The sequence below is a fragment of the Calonectris borealis genome, unplaced genomic scaffold (genome assembly GCF_964195595.1).
Source record: "Calonectris borealis unplaced genomic scaffold, bCalBor7.hap1.2 HAP1_SCAFFOLD_44, whole genome shotgun sequence".
NCBI lineage: Eukaryota > Metazoa > Chordata > Aves > Procellariiformes > Procellariidae > Calonectris > Calonectris borealis.
Window position 1 is genome coordinate 762,797 of NW_027441456.1, and position 19,317 is coordinate 782,113.

At 60.9% G+C, this 19,317-nt stretch overlaps 2 protein-coding genes and 1 long non-coding RNA gene across 3 annotated transcripts in view; 2 read left to right on the top strand and 1 right to left on the bottom strand.

The window, feature by feature from the left end:
- Positions 1–19,317, top strand: part of LOC142076355 (uncharacterized) — an 801,642-nt gene that overhangs the window by 241,641 nt on the left and 540,684 nt on the right. The gene's annotated exons all lie outside the window — the stretch shown is intronic.
- On the bottom strand, positions 3,065–6,355 carry LOC142076351 (uncharacterized). The gene is made up of 4 exons (XR_012671151.1): positions 6,255–6,355; positions 5,808–5,956; positions 3,841–3,961; positions 3,065–3,745 (listed from the first exon to the last, which is right to left on the bottom strand). It is a non-coding gene; the product is annotated as an uncharacterized LOC142076351 (long non-coding RNA).
- MVP (major vault protein) lies at positions 7,525–19,138 on the top strand. Its single transcript, XM_075138674.1, has 16 exons — positions 7,525–7,692; positions 8,291–8,486; positions 9,229–9,352; positions 9,426–9,557; positions 10,530–10,624; positions 11,540–11,776; positions 12,477–12,602; positions 13,076–13,234; positions 14,230–14,480; positions 15,480–15,677; positions 16,307–16,445; positions 16,853–17,064; positions 17,497–17,613; positions 17,841–17,967; positions 18,108–18,296; positions 18,634–19,138. Exons 1-16 carry the CDS (start codon positions 7,574–7,576, stop codon positions 18,775–18,777), a joined length of 2,565 nt encoding a protein of 854 aa, XP_074994775.1. The 5' UTR covers positions 7,525–7,573; the 3' UTR covers positions 18,778–19,138.

A 19,317-nucleotide genomic window follows, 5' to 3' on the forward strand; every position in this document is an offset into this window, starting at 1 on the left:
GTCTGAACCAAGGCCAGCGCAGCTTGCTGACAGGGAAACGTGGCTGCAGTAGCAGTGACGCCTCCTCTCTCACTCTGGCTGAAACCCCTCCTGCCTCTCTCCTCCCTCAGCCCCTCCATGCCTGCTCCCACTTGCAGCCACAGCCCCTTCAGCTCCAAACAAGTGTTGGGCATTTGCCTGGGGCTGTAGAGAACTGCTTGGTGCCAGGGTCTAACCCAGGTCAACCCCTTGTCAAAAAAAGTCACAGGATGTCACATCCCACCCAGTGCCTCTGAGATTGGGATTCTGCAGTCTCAGTGGATCATTGCCACTTAACTGTTCCCAGCTTCTCCTGGACCTGGCACACACTCCGTCTGTCATGTCCCCATCATCTCAGTTCCTCTTTTTCCTCCTCATTGTGCAAAGGAAGTTAACTTACACAGTCACAGTCCTCATCTGATGCCTGGTGGGACTCAAGGACTTTCTCAACACTTGGTTTTTCCTCAGCCAGCTTCTCACCAGTCTTTTCTTTCCCAGCTGGGGGTAGGAATGAGAGTGACCAACCCAAGTGGTTGGGTTTCAGTACTTCACTGAACTGCATGGCAATTTGACATATTTTAGCCCTGATTTCAAGCTCACTCAGGTGCTCTGAACGTGCACCACTAGGGCAGCCAGCGCCTAAAGATGTTGTGCTGTCACCAGCCCCTTTGGTCTGGTGTGGCCTCAAGTACCACTGGCAGGGATGCCAGAGCCCTAGCTGGAGAAACAGCAGGGCCACTTCACCACAGCCCTCAGGGCACGTCCCAGCCTCACAAAGGAGGCATCACAAATGAGGGGTGGAACTGTCCTCAAGCTTGACTTCCTTCTGAGCAACTCCTCCAACAGAAGAGTCATTTGCAGTGCATGCCAGGGCAAGGAGCATTCAGAAATACCAGCTGCAGCTGGGAGCGTTGGACTGCCCTGAGATTTTCTTACCTCAAGAGTTACTGGAGATTTCCCATCATAGGGAAGCGGCGTCACATGTTATGTCTTGTGCTACCTGAGGCACTGCACTGTAGCCTTGGCTCCGGTCCCCTACCAATGAGGACAGAAGGAGAAGGCACACATCCCTGCCTGTGATCAGCTCTTCCACTACCTGTCTTGCCCAGGTGTCATCTTTTCCCCACTCCTCTTCCCAGGTGGGCTTCACAGGTCCTACAGGCCTCACAAATGGCTTCCTAGCTGCCATCTCAAACTTGCACATGCAAAGAGGAAAAAAACACCAGTCTGAAGGAAAGGCAGTACATTTCCTTTGCACCTTGTGTTAATAATTAGGACATGGGGACACCTAGGAGTTACTGTGACATCCATCCTTTTCCAAAGTAGAAGCAGCAGAATATGTCAGATCCTGGAGGACTGAATTAGGAAGCTGAGTGAAGACCTCGAGTGCCTGGAGGGGCATAAGCTTCCTCATCAGGCTGTCCTTCCTGTGAGAAAGCTTATTCTAACCCAAAGCCTCCGTGTTGCCATGGGAGATCATCTTCCATCTCCTGTTCATGCTCATGTCCAGGTAGAACAGACTAGTCTCCTTTCCTCCAGCTTTCCAGCACCATTTTTAATTCCAGTCTTGCTCTCCAAGAAGTCTAAGGGGAGAAAACACACAACACCCGTCCTTTTCTTTGCCCTTTTCCCTGAGCATTCGGGGATGGGATCCCAGGCTGGATGGATCTTTCAATTAATCCAGTACAGCTATTCCCCAGTCATCTGAATCCTAAAGAAAAAGCAGTGCAGGGAGCTGGCTTTCTCAGGATTGTTCACGTGCCTAGAAAGGTTGTGGCAGGCCAATAGAAATCCTTTCACTTGTACTTTGCTAGGGTTTTGAAAGAACAAGAAGTACCACTGGAGAAAAGGAAAGCTTACCCCAAGAAGAGCTTCTGCCAGCTGTTCAGTCTCATTCAGCCTTTGCAGAAACTTTTTGTAAAATGTATTTTCACATCTTTTCCTAAAATAACCAGCGTGCCAGTGTCCTTCAAAACAAGGACAACCTTCTTCCCACCTCTGGAGGCAGTGAGAGAATAGGTGCATGGTCCCTCGTATGCAAAGCCTCCACTATGTTCTGAGAAACTGCGATGTTCCAGCCTATCCAAGCATACTTCATGGACTCAGCTTGCTTCTGACCTGGGAAGCATCAGCAGAGGAGCAAAGTCACTAACAGAAGTTCAGCATGCTAAAAGAGAGGGCCAGGAAATTTGAGGTCTTCAAGCAAGACAGTTCTACAGAGCTGTCTTCTTCAATCCTCTAGTAAAGTTCAGGAAGGTGGTTGATGTCATCTCTCCCTAGGAGAAGTTCAAGGCACTCTGTAACCTGATGCAGTGCCAAGTGTACAGCAATGCTTTTTTTCCCAACAGAAATAGAAAAAAAAGGTCCTAGTCATCTGGTATGAACATGAGGCAGGATGGTAGGACAAGAAGCGGGGAAAGAGGGCCAATTCCCATGAGGAGGGAGCAGGTGCAGGTCAGAGTAATTGTGTCCACCCTCAGGGCACTCCAGGTTTGAAGAAACTTAGCTGTGCCACATCACATGGATGCAATGATGAAAGAGAACACAAGGATGCCACAACAGCCCTTAAGATCCTTCTGGCCACCACCAGGACCCTCAGCATTGGTCAGCAAACACCCCACACTGCCAGAGGCCTGTCCCTGAGGGATGCCAAGCTGATGTTCACATCACAGATACAATGGAGTCATTCGAAAGACAAACTCCAAGCACAGCTCTGAGCTCCTGCTGAGCCCCGCAGGACCACCGACGTCACACTACAGCTGCAGTGCTGGCAGCACTGACCAGCAATCACAGCACATCCGGACTCTGATGGGGTTTCCCACACCCTACTGTTCCCACCTCCGTTTCAAGGCTCTCTACAGCTGGCTTCAACCCTCTTCTAAGTAGGACAATAGTAAGAGCCAGCATGAATGCTGGTGTTTGTCTTTACAAGGTCTGGTGGGGCATAAACATAGGCCAACAGTTTTAACTAATCTGATTAGAAGCAGCAGCCCCAACGCAGCTGGTATGTAGCCACCTATTAAAGCAAGGGGTGGGGGCAAGGGAGGAGGAGAGAGAGTATAATTTTATTCTGCATTAAGAAGTCATGATAATTAAAATCAAACCCTGAAGCTGTTCTCAGGACCTGGTGAAGGAGTTCTAGATTTCTAAGAGTCACTGCTAAACAGCAATTATCCACAGCCCAGAGGTGTCACAAGGGAAAGCAGAAGTTTCACTATCTTCCTACCAGCAACCTGGTAAGGAGACATTCTTAGCCTACAATTGGTGAGGCCATGAACCTCTACAATATACTTGGAAAGACGAAATGTGGGTCTGCAGTCAGAAACCCCTTCTTTCCATCACCTACTTGTTCTCTTACAACACTGAAGGGGCAAGACAGAGCACTCTGGAGAAGCCATGAAGAAGTCTTGGAGAAGTCCTTTTGAAGAGCATTCCAGATGTTTTCCTCCCCCTCTTCTTCACTCTCTCAAAAATGCCTGTAAAACCAGAAAAATCATCCCTCACTCACATAAGATCATAAGAAGGGTTTCCAAGAACGAAGGTAACCTCAGAAAAATGCGCTGAGCTCTGTGTTTGATCCTTCCACTCTGACAGATGGGTCTAGAGAAGGCCCAGAAAGGATCCATCACAACCATCTACCCAAGTTTTTTCATCTCAGTTTAGGGAGAAGCTGGTCCATTGCACATGCCATCTGCAGTATCCTTCTGAAGGGGTTTTCTTTTGTTTTCTAAGGAGCGGAAGAACAATTGTACACATGGCTCAGGGGTGTCAGGTCTGCTGAAAGCATCACAATAGGAGGGGAGGGACAGGATGACAACCCACCTTGCTCAGCACCAGCTGCTCTTTGTCAAACACTCCTCCCCAGACAGCAAGGGTCTTTGGCAGGCGAGTGAAAGGCACATCATGCTCCAGGTTGGCCAGCTGACAACCACTCAGCACATGCCTAATGAAGATGACAAATGCAGGTATAATCAAATGGCATCTCCCTCTCCAAACTTGACTCATCCATGACAGGGGCTGCAGAGCTGAGCTGGGTAAGGCCTTCAGGCTATAACCTTTAATGTCACCCGAGGAGAGGTCTGGAGCTGAAGCAGAGGCATTGGGACATGGTGATCCTGCCACCACCCGACAGCCATGAGAACCTCAGGCATTTAAAATGTAGTCACTCTCCTGCTATGACATCACTCTTGTTTGTCATCACATTGCAACGCACTGGTGGTGTAGGCTGTGAGGAGGGATGGTTCTGAGCAAGTAGTCACGTGTAATCAAAACTGTGAACTTAAAATGTTTCAGGTCCAAGAGGGAACATCCCACCACTAAGATGGCCTGGCTCTGCAGACACTTGGTGCTAACCCACATGCGGAGGAGGAACTCAGGGCTCATCAGAGGTGACAGAATCACTCAACCATCCAGGTGGGAAGGGACCTTGGGTGGTCTCCAGCCCAACCTCCAGCTCACATTAGGATCAACACTGAAGCCATCCCAAGTTCCTCAGGGCTTTGTCCAACAGAGTCTTAAAACCCTTGAAGAACAGAGAGTCCATAACCTCTCCAGACCCATTCAAATGCTTTGTTATCCTTACTGACTTCTCTCCTTCACATCCAGTTTGACCTGCTCTTGTTTGATGACCATCATCTCTGATTCTCCACAAATCTTGTAAAGACTGCTATCCTTTTGCCCCAGTGGAAAGTGAATGTGCAGCATCAACACTGGGTCAGGATCTTGTATGTATGTGAAGTGTGTGTCTGTATTCATGCTACAGAAGTATAGTCTGGGGAGAGGTGTCTGTGTGCTGTGGTCACACGTGTGGGTGTGTTATGTGTGCGTGTGTTTGTCTGTGCCCTGGGCATCCTTGGTGTTCTATTAAACTGTCTTTATCTCAGTCCACAAATTTTACTTTTTTCCCCGAGTCTTTTCCCCATCCCACTGTGGGGGGCGGGGAGTGAGCGAGTGGCTGTGTGGTGTTTGGCTGCCTGCGGGGTTAAACCACAACACTAGGGTGCTGGGCAGGTTGGCCTGCAGAGAGGAGGGTGGCGTTAGGTGGCATCTGGGAACACCCCGACCCAGGGGATCTGTCACCTGGAGACCCCCACACCCTGAGGACACACCAAGGGCACCATCACGTGTGACCTCCGCCCTGAAGACACAGGGGCACCTGCTACCCCCCACACCTATTGGACCCTACCCAGGCTCCAGGGTGGCACTGGTGGCAGTGGCATCTGGGGGCAGGTGTGGATGTGTGTGTCAGGGAGGGACTCTCAAATACCCCCCTGGTCCCCACCTCATCCCCCACTGTGTCCCCACATTCTCCCCTGCTCCTGTGTCCCACCATCTTCATCCCATGTCCCCATGTCACCCCCGCTCTGTCCTCCACTGGTTCCCATGTCGCTCCAGCCAATATCCATGTCACTTCCCTTGTCCCCAGTTCCCCCCACATCCCCTCAGCCCTCCCCACTGTCCCCCACAGTGCCCACCACCAGTGTTCCCTAAAACCCCCGCCGCGTTCCCAGTGCCCCCACATCTCCCCCAGTCCCCACATCACCCCTCCTTCCCCACATCACCCCAGTTCCGCTCACATCCCCATACCCACCTGAACATCACCACCACCCCCGTCGTCCCCTACTGGTCCCCAGATCCCCACCGCTGGTCTCCACGTCCCCTCCCTTGTCCCAAGGGCTCCCCACCTCCCCTCACCCATTGCCAAATGTCCCCCACCTGCTCCCCCTGGTCCCCAGTGCCACCCCCAATCCCCTTAATCATCCCCACGTGTGTCCCCTCCCCGTGCCCACCAGGAGACGTGGCAGCAGGGGCTGCACCGAGGTCTCTCCTCAGGGCCCTGGTACAACAGACAGATGAAGACGGGGCGAGGGGCGATGTGGGTGGCCCCGGGGTGCTGCTGAGGAGCTCCAGGCTGCGCCCTCACGGGGCTGGGCAGCACCTGCAGGCGAGAGGGGCGCAGGGATTAGGGATCTCCCGCGTGCCGGGCACGCACCCCCCGGGTGTCCCGTACCCCCCCCGCAGGGCTCATTCATCCCTTGGATCCATCCCCGGGGGGCTTGTGTCCCCCTTCCCCCGGGGCCTGCCCCCTCACCCCCCTCCTTGTTCTGTCCCCTCAGAGCTCGCACACTGGGCCTGCCCCCCCCAGCCCCTCCTCCTGTCCCCTCAGACCTCGTACCCCCTCTCCCGGGCCCGTCCCCGCCGTCGTCCCCCCCGGGGCCTGCCCCCTCAGAGCTCACCCCACAGCCTGGCCTTGTCCTCTCAGGCCTCACATCCCCCCTGGGCCTGGGCCTGGGCCTGGGCCTGGGCCTGGGCCTGGGCCTGGGCCTGGGCCCCCCCCGGGCCTGTCCCCTCAGGCCTCGCCCCCCCACCCCGGGGCCCGCCGTCCCCCCCCGACACCCCCGCCCCACCACTCTTGACTCCGCCCCCACCCTTGACCCCGCCCCCCGCCCACCAATGGGAGGGCGCCGAGGAGGGTGAGCGGCGCCTTCCGCCCCGCCCTCCTCCCCGCCGCGGGAGAGGGAGGCAAGGTGGCGGCAACCGGTTGCCGAGCAACGGGGCCGGGCCTGGGGCCGGGGCCGGGGCCAGGCCTGGGGCCGGGACGGCGGGTCCCGGCCTGCGCCCGGCGGGGCGGCGAGTCCCCGGGGGAGCCTGGGCCGGCGCCGGGGCCGGGGCCGTCCCCTCTGTCGTCTTGTGGCCCCGTCGCGGCGAGCGCGGCCGCGCCCTGGGGCCGCGCCCGCTTCGCCCGGCCCTGCTGGGAAAATCCCGGCCCTGGGCGGGGGCAAACCGTGCCCTGGGGTGGGGGGTAAATGCAGCCCTGGGGGGTAAATGCAGCCCTGGGGGGGGCAGATTGTGCCCTTGGGGATAGATCCCGCCGGGAGGGGGGCCGTAGGGGGGTGTAAATCCGGGCCCGTGCGGCGGGCCCCGATGGGCTGGGCCCTGCCTGCCCGCGGGGCTGTGCCTGGGGCAAAGGCTTTTCCGGGTTCTGCCTCACAGCGAGGTGTCCAGCCCCGCGGCGAGGTGTCCAGCCCCGCGGTGAGGTGTCCAGCCCCGCAGTGAGGTGTCCAGCCCAGCGGCGAGGTGTCCAGCCCGGCGGCGAGGTGTCCAGCCCCGCAGTGAGGTGGTCTGCCCCACGGTGAGGTCTCCTTCCCCCCCCCGCCAAGCTCGCCTGCCCCACAGCAAGCTTTCCTACCCCACGGCAGGGTCCCCGGGCATCCCACCCTGCGGTGAGCTCTTCTGCCCCACAGCGAGGTCTTCTGCCCTCTCTGACCCCGTCCGCCCCCCCGGCAAGCTTTTCCCACCCTGTGCCAAGGTCTCCTACCCCACCATGAGCCCCATGGTGAAGTCTTCTGCCTGTCCCCTCCCCCCGCGATGAGCTTATCCACCCCACAGCAATCTCTTCAGCCCCACAGCAACCTCGTCAGCCCCATAGCAAGCTTCTCCACCTTGTGGCAAGGTCTCCCACCCCACAGTGAGCCACAACATGCTGTCCTGTCCCACAACAAGCTCATCTACGCTCCGGGAAGGTCTCCTGTGCCACAGTGAAGTCTCCTGCCCCATGGAGGACCCTGTGATCCGCATACCCCCCTACCACTATGTCCATGTGCTGGACCTCAACAGCAATGTCACCCGCGTGGAGGTTGGGCCCCACACCTACATCCGGCAGGATCACGAGAGGTGGGTGCTATGGGGCAGGGGAGCACCTATGTGTTGAGGGGGTCCGATTTCTACATCTGGCAGGACCAAAAAAGGTGGGTGGTGTGGAACAGGAGGGGATCTATAGGATGATGGGTCCCACCCCTATGTTTGGCCCGACTACAAAATGTGAGTGCTATGGGGCAGGAGGTGGATTTATATGGCTATAGGGATATCTAGATTTATAGGTGTGGGGTCTCTGTAGGGCTGTGGGGGGTGTTTAGGGGGCTCTGTAGGACTGTTGGTGCTCTTTAGGGCTGTGGGGGATGCTGGGGGGCTCTTTAGGACTATGGAGACCCTACGGGCCCTGAGGAGCATTGGGGTTGTATAGGGCCGTGGGGCTGTTTGGGGGCTCTGTAGGGCGATAGGGGCTCTATAGGGTTGTAGGGATTCCATAAGGCTGTAGAGGGCCATAGGAGGGATGTGGGGCTCTATAGGATTGGGGGACTTGGTGGGCTCTACAGGGCCCTGGTGGTTCTATAGGGCTTTGTAGGGCTTTGGGGGTTGGGGAGGGCGGTGGGCTCTGTAGGGCCCTGGGAGCTCTATAGGGCTGAGGGGAGCAACGCGGGGCCGCCCGCAGGGTGGTGTTTGCCCCCAGGCGCATGGTGATGGTGCCCCCCCGGCACTACTGCGTGGTGCTCAACCCCGTGGCCCGGGGCCCCACGGGGGCGGTGCTGGTCGATGGAGCGGGGCAGGCCCGTCTGCGGCACGCCGACCTCGATATCCGCCTGGCCCAGGAGCCCTTCCCCCTGTACCCCGGCGAGGAGATCCAGCAGGTACCTGTAGCCCCCTATAGCAGCCCCAGGGCTCCCTATAGTTCCTCTAGCCCTGCCATGGTCCCCTCTCTGTAACCTACCACTGTAGCCTTCCATGGTCCCCTCTCTGTAACCCACCACTGTAGCCTTCCATGGCCACTCATAGCCCCTATAGCTCCTCTAATCCCTTTGTCATCTCTCACAGTTCCTACAGCCCATATAGCTCCCTATGCCTCCCATAGCTCCTATAGCTGCCTCATCGCCCCCTCATTGCTCCTATAGCCCCCCACGGCCTCCTATAGCCCCCAGCGTGTCATCCCTGTCCCTTCTCTGAACCTGTCTACCTGTCCCCAGGGTGTCCCTGCCGTGTTCCCAGGGTATCACCCGTGTCCCCCATAGAATCCCCCCATCCCCAGGCTGTCCCCCACATCCTCTGCAGTGAAAACCTGTGTCCCAGTCCCCCGGGTTTCACCCCCCATGTCCCCCGCTGTCACCCTTGTGTCCCCCTTACTCCCGCAACCCTGTCGTGACCCCCATGTCCCCACATCCACCATGGTGACCCCCCAGATGCATCCCCACATCCCCTGCAGTGACCCCGCGTGGCCCCCATGTCTTCCACCATGGCACCTGTGTCCCCAGAGTGTCCCCAGGGCATCTCCCGAAGTGCTCCCTGCGCCCCTCATCCCCATGTCCTCCACACTTCTGCTGTGACACCTATGTCCCCAGGGGATTCTCCTTCAGCCCCACGTCCATGTGTCCCCAGGGCATCACCCCACTGCAGGTGGTGCTGGCTGACACCGCCCTGCGCCTGCGGGCCCTGCTTGACTTCAAGGATGAGGACGAGCACAAGTTCTTTGCAGGAGACGAGTGGCTCTTCGAGGGTCCTGGTGAGCAGGGGGGGCACCCCCTTTTGGGGACACCCTGGGGGACCCATGGGCTGACGGTGCCACATGCCCGCAGGCACCTACATCCCCCGCAAAGAGGTGGAGGTGGTGGAGACGCTGCAAGCCACTGTCATTGGGCACAACCAGGCCATCCGCCTGCGAGCACGCAAGGAGTGCCTCGACCGCTATGGCACCCGCCGCGTCACAGGTGGGACCCGGTGACACCCCAGTGGCCTCCCGGGTTCAGCCTTCCCTCAGCGGCCTTGGTGTCAGCTGGCACGATGTCACCCTGTACCATTGGTGCTACCCCTCAGCGCACGTGGGACCCCTCTGTTGCCTGAAGGCACCCCTGGGACACCCTGTGCCACCCCACCCCATACCCCTGGGACCCTTTTCTCACCCTCCAGCAGCTCTGAGACCCTTGTGTCACCCTCCAGCACCCATGGGAGCTCCATGTCATCTGAGAGCACCCTGGGGCCTCCAGCACCCCCATCCCATCCCTTGGGACTCCTGGGACCCCCAGAACCCCCTTCCTACCCCCCAGCATTCCCAGGACCCCTGTCCCATCCCTCAGTGCCCCTGGGATCCCCAACACTCCCATCCCAGCCCCCTTAACCCCACAGCATCCCTGGGATCCCCAGCACTCTCATCTCATCCTCCATAAACTCCCTCCCACTCCCTAGCATCCCTGGGACCCCCAACACTCCCATCCCACCCCCCATAACCACCCTCCCACCCCACAGCACCCCCACTATCCCTGTCTGATCCCCCCAGCACCCCTGGGATCCCCAACCCACCCATCCCACCCCCCATAAAACCCATCCTGCCCCACAGCACCCTTGGAACCTGATCTTATCCCCCAGCACCCATAGGTCTCTCAGAACCACCAGTACCTCCAGGACCCCCATCCCAGCACCCTTAGGATCCTCCCATCCCACTCTTAGGATCTCCCAACACCCTCAGGGCTGCCATCCCACCCGTAGGACCCCTTGCCCCCAGTACCCCTAAAATGCGTGAGACCCATAGGACCCTCGGCACCCCTAGGACCTCTGTGGCTGCGTATTCCCCAGCACCCTCACAACCCACGTCCCATCCCAGCACCCCTGGGACTCCCCGTCTCCTCCCCCCCCAAGCACTCCAGCGTTCTCGGCTCCCCCAACACCCATCACCCTGCTCCCAGGTGAGGAGTGGCTGGTAAAGCAGGTGGGCGCCTACCTGCCCGGGGTCTATGAGGAGGTGGTTGATGTTGTGGACGCCTACATCCTCACTGACAAGGTACTGAGCATCCTAATCCTCACCTCCTTGGTGCCCATGGGTGATGAGGCCCCTCTGGGCTGGGTTTGGGGGTCCTGTGTCCCTATTCCCCTGCACCCATGGGTGACAGGAAACCTCCAGGATAGGTGAAGGGTCGCATCACCCCTTGATCCACCATGACCCTGACCCCTTGCACCCATGGGTGACAAGGACCCTCCAGGGGGACCTGGGTATCCCTCCAAGCCACCGTGTTCCTGTGATCCCTACATCCATGAGTGACAAGGACTCTCCAGGAGGTCCCACCTCCTTCACCTGTGGTGTCCCTGTTCCCTCTGCCTCAGCGGGTGATGAAAACCCCCCTATCCCCCCGCAGCCCACCATGACCCCTTTCCTGCTGCACCCATGGGTGATAAAGACCCTCTGGGATAGGTTTGGGGGTCCTGTTCCCTCTGCACCCTGCACCCACAGATGATAAGGACACCCAGGATGGGTTTGGGGGTCCCACGTACTGGTTCTACTGCACTCATGGGTGACAAGGACCCTTCAGGATTGGTTTGGGAGTCCCTTGTCCCCATTCCCCTGTACTCATGGGTGGCAAGGACTCTCCAGGGTGGATGTGGGGTACTATCACCCCCCAACCCATCACATCCCTGTCCCACCTGCACCCACAGAAGGTCACCCTTCAGATCCCCACCCCCCACCCACCATGTCCCCATCCTCGCTGTACCCGTGGGTGACAAGGACCCTCCAGGGGGTTGTGCTCCTTCCACCCACTCCATTCCTGTCCCCCTGCACGCACAGGCGATGAGGTCCCTCAGGGGTAGGTTTGGGGGTCCCATCACCCTCTTTCCCTGCACCTGTGGGTGACAAGGCCTGTTGGGGCCAGCTTTGTGTGTCCCATCATCCACCATGTCCCCATGTGTTCCCCCCCTGCAGAAAGCCCTGCACCTGCGGGCAACGCGGACCTTTGAGGACGAGCAGGGCCGGGTGCGGCGCACGGGCGAGGAGTGGCTGGTGACCCAGGCACAGAGCGAGGCCTACATCCCGGAGGTGTTCGAGGAGGTGGTGGCCGAGGTGGCGGTGACGACGCTGGGCCCCCGGCAGTACTGCGTGATACTCGACCCTGTGGGGTCCAACGGGCAGCCCCAGCTGGGCCAGCAGCGCGTTGTCAAGGTGGGCACCTGAGGGTGGCCCCTGGGGACCTGCAGGTGGCCCTAAGGGGCCTAATGTAGCCTTAGCTTGCCCGTAGGTATCAAAGGTGGTCCTGAGGGACCCTAAGACACGTGATGTACCATTACTGTGTCACCGGGGGACCCTAAGGTGCCCCAAGTGACCCAAGTATGGCTCCCAGGATCCAAGGGTGGCCCCAAGGGACACCCGGGTGGCTCTGAGGGAAACCTCGTGTATGTATAGGTGTCCCCAAAAGTCTCAAAGGGACCCCAATGTACCCCTGAGATGTCCCTGAAAGTCCCTAAGGCATCCCTGAGGGATCCTAACATACACTTGAGGTGTCCCCGAGTGTCCCTAAGGCGACCCAAACGCATCCCATTAGCCCTGATGTCTTGCTGAAGGACCCTAAGCTTCCATAGGGACCCACGGGTGGCCACCAGGAACCAGAAGTTGGCCCTGACATACCTGTAGACAGCCCTGAAGGTCTTGAAGGTGGCCCACAGGGACCCTAAGACATCCCTGAGGACCCTAATGCACCCATGTCCCTGCCCTGTTCCCACCATGTCCTGATGTCCTTCCCCCCCATCCCATCCTGTGCCCGTGCCCCTACTTCGTGTCCCACAGTGTCCCCATGTCCCTGCCCCATGTCCCCACCATGTTGCCACATCCCTGTCCTGCTGGTGACATGTCCCCATGTCCCCAGGGGGAGAAGTCCTTCTTTCTGCAGCCGGGTGAGCAGCTCCAGGCTGGCATCCAGGATGTCTATGTGCTCTCTGAGGACGAGGGGCTGCTGCTCCAGGCGCTCCAGACCATCAAGGACACCAATGAGGTGGCCCAGGGGACACCTGGGGTTTCAGGATCCCCCAGGGGCACCTGGGGAGAAACAGGGAGGGACAGGGAGGCTGGGATGACCGGGGCAACCCGGAGTGCTTGAGGGACAACAGGGACAACTGGGGGGGACCCAGGAGTGTTTGGGGGTCGTGGGGGACAGCTGGGGCACCTGGGAACAGTTGGGGTATGTGAGGGACTCCTGGGGGATTATGGAGGCCCCAGGGGACACCTGGGGGGACTCCTGTCCTCATCCCTGTGTCCCCAGGCCAGGTAGCAGAGGGCCATGGGAGGAGTCCCTTCGGCACTGTCCCCGAGCTGAGGGGCTATGGGGAGGGTGTCCCTGTCTCCATGTCTTCAGGCCAGTGGGTGGCAGAGGGCCATGGGGGAATGTGTCCCCAAGTCCCCGTCCAGGGGGTGGTGGGGGTCCCTGCATCCCCATGCTGGTCGCTGATGCCATCCCCGCATTCCCAGGAGGGGACGGAGGTGACGCGGCGGGCAGGTGACCGCTGGCTGGCCCGGGGCCCCCTCGAGTACGTGCCACCAGCCGAGGTGGCTGTGCTGGAGCGACGTCAGGCCGTGGCCCTTGCTGACAATGAGGGCATCTACGTGCGTGACATCCGCACTGGCAAGGTGCCCGCCCTGGTGCCGCAGCTCCTATAGCTCCCCTGCAGCTCCTTGTAGGCCCCTATAGCTCTCTGTTGGCTCTTATAGCTTCCTATAGCTCCTTTATAGCCTCCTCAGTGGCTCCCCATAGCCCCGTTACTGCTCCCTGTAGCTCCCCCACATCTCCCTATAGCTCCCCATAGCCTTCTAGAGCTCCCCTACAGTCCTCTGTAGCTCTCTAGAGACCACCTATAGCTCCTCATAGCCCCCCATAATCCTCCGTAGCCCCCCTAAGCCCCTACACCTCACCTGCAGCCCCCTATAGCATCCCACAGCCCCCCCTAGAGACCTCTGTGGTTCCCCCATAACTCCTGTAGCTCCCCAACCCCACTATAGCCCCTTATAGCTTCCCATAACCCACATAGCCCCACATGGTTCCCCATAATGCTTATAACTCCCCATAACCCCTATAGCCCACCATAATCATGCAAGCCCCTATAGCCTCCCATACCCCTGCCCAGTGCCCCCAGTTCCCATGTCAGTACTCCACATTCCCCTAGTGCCCCCCATAACCCCTCCCAGTGCCCCCAGCCCCCTCCCAGTGCTCCCAGTAACTGTATACCCCACTGCCTCCCAGTGCTCCTGGTATTCCATGTATCTCATCCCAGTGCCCCCAAACACAGTCCCAGTCTCCCAGCCCCGCTCTCAGTGCCTCCACATACCCCCATCCCTCATCCCAGTGCTCCCAGTACCCCATAAACTTGCTCCCTGTGCCTCCAAACTCCATCCCAGTTCCCCCAAACCCTCCCAGTGCCCCTCCACCTCATCCCAGTGCTCCCGGTATGCCTTATACCTCTCCCAGTGTCTCCACACGCCCCTTCCCAGTGCTCCCGAACCCTATTCAAGTGCTCCTATTGCCCCCCAAGTCCCCTCCCACTGCCCCCAGACACCCCCTTGCAGCGCTCCCAAACCCCCAGCAGCCATCCCAGCCGGGCAGCACCCTGAGGTGGCTCTGGGTGCAGGTGCGGGTGGTGACGGGCCAGACCTACATGCTGACGGAGGCCGAGGAGCTGTGGGAGAAGGAGCTGCCCCCTGGGGTGGAGGTGCTGCTGGCCGAAGCCCGTGGAGACACGCGCGGCGTGGACGCCAGGGTCCACTCCTCCTCCAGCCCAGACATTGGGGTCCCCCAACGTGATCGCACCCGTGCCGTCACCTACCAGGTGCCCCACAATGCCGCCGTGCAGGTCTATGACTACCGGGAGCGGCGGGCGCGGTAAGCACCCGTGGTTCTGGGCATGGGGGAAAAGGGACATGGAGAGGAATGGGGGACTTGGTGGATGTGGGGGGGACACAGGGGGAAGATATGGGGATGGAGGGGGCACAGAGGGGGGTGCTGGGCACCAGGGTGCAGGTGATGTTGCTGTGACCCCTGTGCCGTGGTTTGTTCCTTGGTGTATCCTTGGCATGTGACCAGTGTCCTTGGCATGTCTGTGGCCGGCTATGCTGGGCCCAGTGCTGGTGGTGCTAGGCCTCGGCGAGCAGGTGACGGTGTGGGGACTGGTGCGTCCTTGGCATGTGACCCATGTCCTTCACGTGTTTTTGGCATGTCGCAGAGTGGTGCTGGGTATAGAGCTGGTCATATAGGGCCCTGGGGAGCAAGTAACAGTGCAGGGACTCTTGTGTCACAGCATATCCTTGGCTTCGGTCTGTGCGAGTCACACTCGGGGATCCTGGGCTCCAGAGACCAGAGTGAAAGTCTGGAGCAAGGAGGTTCCCTCTGAACATCAGGAAACACTTCTTCACTGTGAGGGTGACCAAGCACTGACACAAGTTGCTCAGGGAGGTGGTGGAGTCTCCATCCTTGGAGATACCTGAAACCCAACTAGACATGGTCATGGGCAACCCGCTCTAGGTGGCCCTGCTTGAACGGGGGGGTTGGACAAGATGGTCTTCAGGGGTCTCTCCACACCTCAGCCATGCTGTGATCCTATCATCCTGTGGTTCTGTGATATCTCCTTGGTGTGTCCTTGTCTTGTGACCTTTGTCCTTGGCACGTGACTGGTGTCCTTGGTACGTCACAAGCTGGTGTTGGGCACCACATGTCACTACGTGTCCTTGGTCCCGCAGGGTGGCTCTGGGCCCTGTGGAGCAGGTGTCGGTGCTGGGCCAAGCGTGTGGTGGCTTGTCCTTGGCATGTTGTGGGCTCCTCCCACGCACAGCAGTGCCCTCGGCGTGTCACCCACGCCCTCAACGAGCTCTTCCCCTCTTGCAGGGTGGTCCTGGGCCCCGAGCTGGTGGTGCTGGGCCCCGGGGAGCAACTGACGGTCCTGTCCCTCTCGGCGGGGCGCCCCAAGCGTCCCCACGCCCGCCGCAGCCTCTGCCTCCGCCTCGGCCCCGACTTCTGCGCCGACATCGTCACCATCGAGACGGCCGACCATGCCCGCCTCCAGCTCCAGCTGGCCTACAACTGGTGGGCGGGGCTTCGGGGGTGGGGCCTTGGGGGCGGGGCTAGGGAGGGGGACAGCTTTAGGGCTGGGGGGGTAGGACTTGGGCCATGGGGCTAAGGTCGAGCTGGGGGTGGGGCCTGGGACTTGGGGGTGGAGTCCGGTTCTATGGGTGGGGCTAGGAAAGGGGGTGGGGCCTCAGCCTTGGGGTGGGGTCAGGCAACTATGGGCAGGGCTAGGCAAGGAGGTGTGGCCTCGGTCTTGGGGGCGGGGTCAGGCACTATGGGCAGTGCTAGGCAAGGGGGTGTGGCCATGGTCTTGGGGGTGGTGCCAGGCAGCATGGGCAGGGCTAGGCAAGGAGGTGTGGCCTCAGTCTTGTGGGCGGGGTCAGGCTGCATGGGCAGTGCTAGGCAAGGAGGTGTGGCCTTGGTCTTCAGGGTGGGGCACTGTGGGGGCAGGGCCTCTAGTGAGAGGGCGTGGTCTACAGCCAGGAGGCGGGGCTTGGCAGCCAAGCAGAGCCAGATGCCAAATGGCCTTGGGGTGGGGGTGGCTCTGGGACAGGGCGGGGTTATGGCAGTGGGTGGGACCCGGGTGGGAGCGGCCCAGGGTGGGCGAGGACTGAGCGCAGATCCCTCCTACCCCCCCCCCCCCGCAGGCACTTCGAGGTGCCGGAGGACCCCAAGGCCCTGGGGCGCCTCTTCAGCGTCCCCGACTTCGTGGGCGACGCCTGCAAGGCCCTGGCCTCCCGCGTGCGCGGCGCTGTGGCAGCCGTCACCTTCGATGACTTCCACAAGGTCTCCTCGGCTGCCCCCACGTTCCCCCCCCATTGTCCCCTCGGTCTCCTCGGCTGCCCCCACGTTCCCCCCCCATTGTCCCCTCGGTCGCGCACAAGTGTCCCTGCCTTTACCCGCTTCACCCACATCCCCCACTGGTGCCCTGGGTCACCTCATGCCCCCCTCCATGTCACGCCGGGTCTCCCTGGGTCCCTGATGTCCCCGTGAGTCCCTGATGTCCCCAAGTGTCTTGTATATCCCTGATGTCCCCAGAACTCAAAGAGGTTGATCTGCTCAGCCATGTTTGGCTTTGATGAAGGCCCGTGTGTTCCCCGATATCCCCTCGTGTCCCCAGTGCCCCAACAGCCTCGATGTCCGCAGGTGACCCCAATGTCCCCAAGTGTCTCACATGTCTCTGCTGTCCCCAGAATTCCAATCGTCTCATCTGCTCGGCCGTGTTTGGCTTCGATGAGAGCGGGCGGCTGCGGGAGCAGCTCCGCTTTGCCCCCAATGGACTGGTGGTGACGAGCGTTGACATCCAGAGCGTGGAGCCCGTGGACCAGCGCACCCGCGATGCCCTGCAGCGCAGCGTCCAGCTGGCCATCGAGATCGCCACCAACTCCCAGGAGGCTGCCGCCAGGTCCCCATGTCCCTCCGTGTCACCTCATGTCCCACCAGGTTCTTCCTGTGTCCCCCTGTGTCCCTCCAGTGCATCTTCCAGCTGGAGACCAAGATCAGCACTAACTCCTAGGAGGCCACTGCCAGGCCTCTGTGTCCCTTGTGTCCCCCCATGTCCCCCATGCCTGATCATGTCCCCCATGTCCCTTAAGCCCTTATGTCTCCCCATATGCCCCATGTTGCCATATCCCCCATGTCCCTCCATGTCCCCCCCATATCCTTAAATGTCCCCTACATCCCCCACGTCCCCCATGCCCCCTACATCCCCCATACTCTCAACATGCCCAGTTTCCCCGCCGTGCCCCCGCTGTGCTCCACATCCTCGGTGTCTCCCCACTCCCCCAACGTCCCCCGTGTCCCCCGCACCCCCCCACCCTTCGGTCCCTGTCCCCAGGCACGAGGCAGAGCGGCTGGCGCAGGAGGCCCGGGGACGCCTGGAGCGGCAGCGCCTCCTGGACCAGGCGGAGGCCGAGCGGGCGCGCAGAGAGCTGCTGGAGCTGGAGGCCCTCAGGTCGGCCATGTTCCCAGCATGCACTGCCCGGGGGGCACGCCAGTCCTCTGCCTGCCCGCAGGCACCGGGGCCCTCCACCTTCCCAGGGGGCACTGGGGGTCCCAGCATGCACTGGGGCCCTCCACCTTCTCCGGGGGCAGGGTGGGTGGGACTTGCAGTGGGCGGGGCCCGAGGTAGGCGGGGCCCGCGGTGGGCGGGGCGTGTGACTCTGCTTCCTCCCCCTCCAGCGCGGCAGTGGAGAGCGCGGGGGCGGCCCGGGCGGAGGCACAGGCCCGGGCGGAGGCCGCCCGCATCGAGGGCGAAGCCGCCATCCTCCAGGCCAAGCTGAAGGCTGAGGCCATCGCCATAGAGACGGTGCGTGGGGGGCGGGGCTGGCGGAGGGGGAGTCATGCAGGGGGTGGGGCCTGCCCTGAGGAGGTGCCCCATGCTAGTCCCGCCTCTGGGAGGCGGAGCTGTGGTGTGGGGGCGTGTCCCGATGGTGTCCACGCCCCCAGGAGGCGGAGCTGTTGCGGCTGGAGCGGGCGCAGGCCCAGGAGGTGCGGGCCCAGCGGGCGCGGGGGGAGGCGGAGGCGGCGCGGGCCCAGGCGCTGGCAGACGTGGAGGCCTCGCGGGTGCGGGAGGTCGCGGCCGCCCTGGGCCCCGACACCATCCGCGACATCGCCCGGGCCGGGCCCGAGCTCCAGGTGAGGGGGCGGGGCTTGGTGGGCGGGGCCTCTGGGGGGTGCGGCTGGAGAGGGCTCTGTGTGGTGGACAGGGGGTGGAGCTAACCAGAGGGGGTGGAGCCTGTAGGGGGTGTAGAGGCGGAGGCTTGGCTGGGGGGTGGGGTCTCTGTGGAGTGGGTGGGGCTTTGCTGGGCATGGCACCTCTGGGCAGCTGGCAGGGGGTGGAATCTTCAGGGGGTGGGGTCTCCGTGGGGTGGAACTTCTCTTGGTGGGGGTGTGGCAGGGGGTGTTGGGGGTGGGGTTTGCTGAGGGGGTGTGGCCTGCCGGGAGGAGTGGCCATCACCATGCCCGCCCCCAGGTGAAGCTGCTGCAGGGCCTGGGGCTGCAGTCCACCCTCATCACGGACGGCACCGCCCCCCTCAACCTTTTCACCACTGCTCGGGGGCTGCTGGGGCTAGCCCCTCCCCCAGAAAGCTCCACCCCCGAAGGCCCCACCCTCTGAGGATCCAGGTATCCGGGCTCCCCTCCCTCCCTGGGCACCCGGCGTCCAGAGCAGCCGGAACCAGCCCAATAAAGCAAGCAGGTGGTAGTGGTGGTGTCTGCGTGATGGTGTGATGTCATAGTGATGCAGGGCCTGGGGCAGTGATGTCAGAGGTGGCAGTGCTTGGAATTGCGGCTGCATAACTCTCAACTCCGCAGTGCTCACGTGGCGGGGTACTGGGGGCTGTGATGTCAGCAATGAGGGCAGTGAGGGCAATACCGTCATAGCCCCGGGTGTGTCGGGAACTGTGAGGTCATCAACAGTTGGGTACTGGGACAAGCGATGTCACGCTGACACCAGGGGCTGCAGTACTGTAGCCCAGGGGACCGTGAGGTTAGGGCTAGGTCAGTACGTGGGGAGCCTGTGATCTCACAGCGGCACCCATATCACGTAGTCAGGTAGAAATGACCTCGCAATACCCGCCCTTGCGCGCTTGCCTCTGGCCTATCCGGTACCGGGGTGGGGGCTGCCAGGGGAGCGTCAGGCCAGACCCGGCAGCCC

What these genes read in the sequence shown, in the direction of transcription:
- MVP (XM_075138674.1), top strand. Translation starts at nt 7,574, where the DNA reads ATGGAGGACCCTGTGATCCGCATACCCCCCTACCACTATGTCCATGTG. An exon ending in GCCAGCAGCGCGTTGTCAAG is followed by an intron (nt 11,777 to 12,476) that starts GTGGGCACCTGA and finishes CCATGTCCCCAG; the next exon opens with GGGGAGAAGTCCTTCTTTCT. An exon ending in AGGCCATCGCCATAGAGACG is followed by an intron (nt 17,968 to 18,107) that starts GTGCGTGGGGGG and finishes CCACGCCCCCAG; the next exon opens with GAGGCGGAGCTGTTGCGGCT.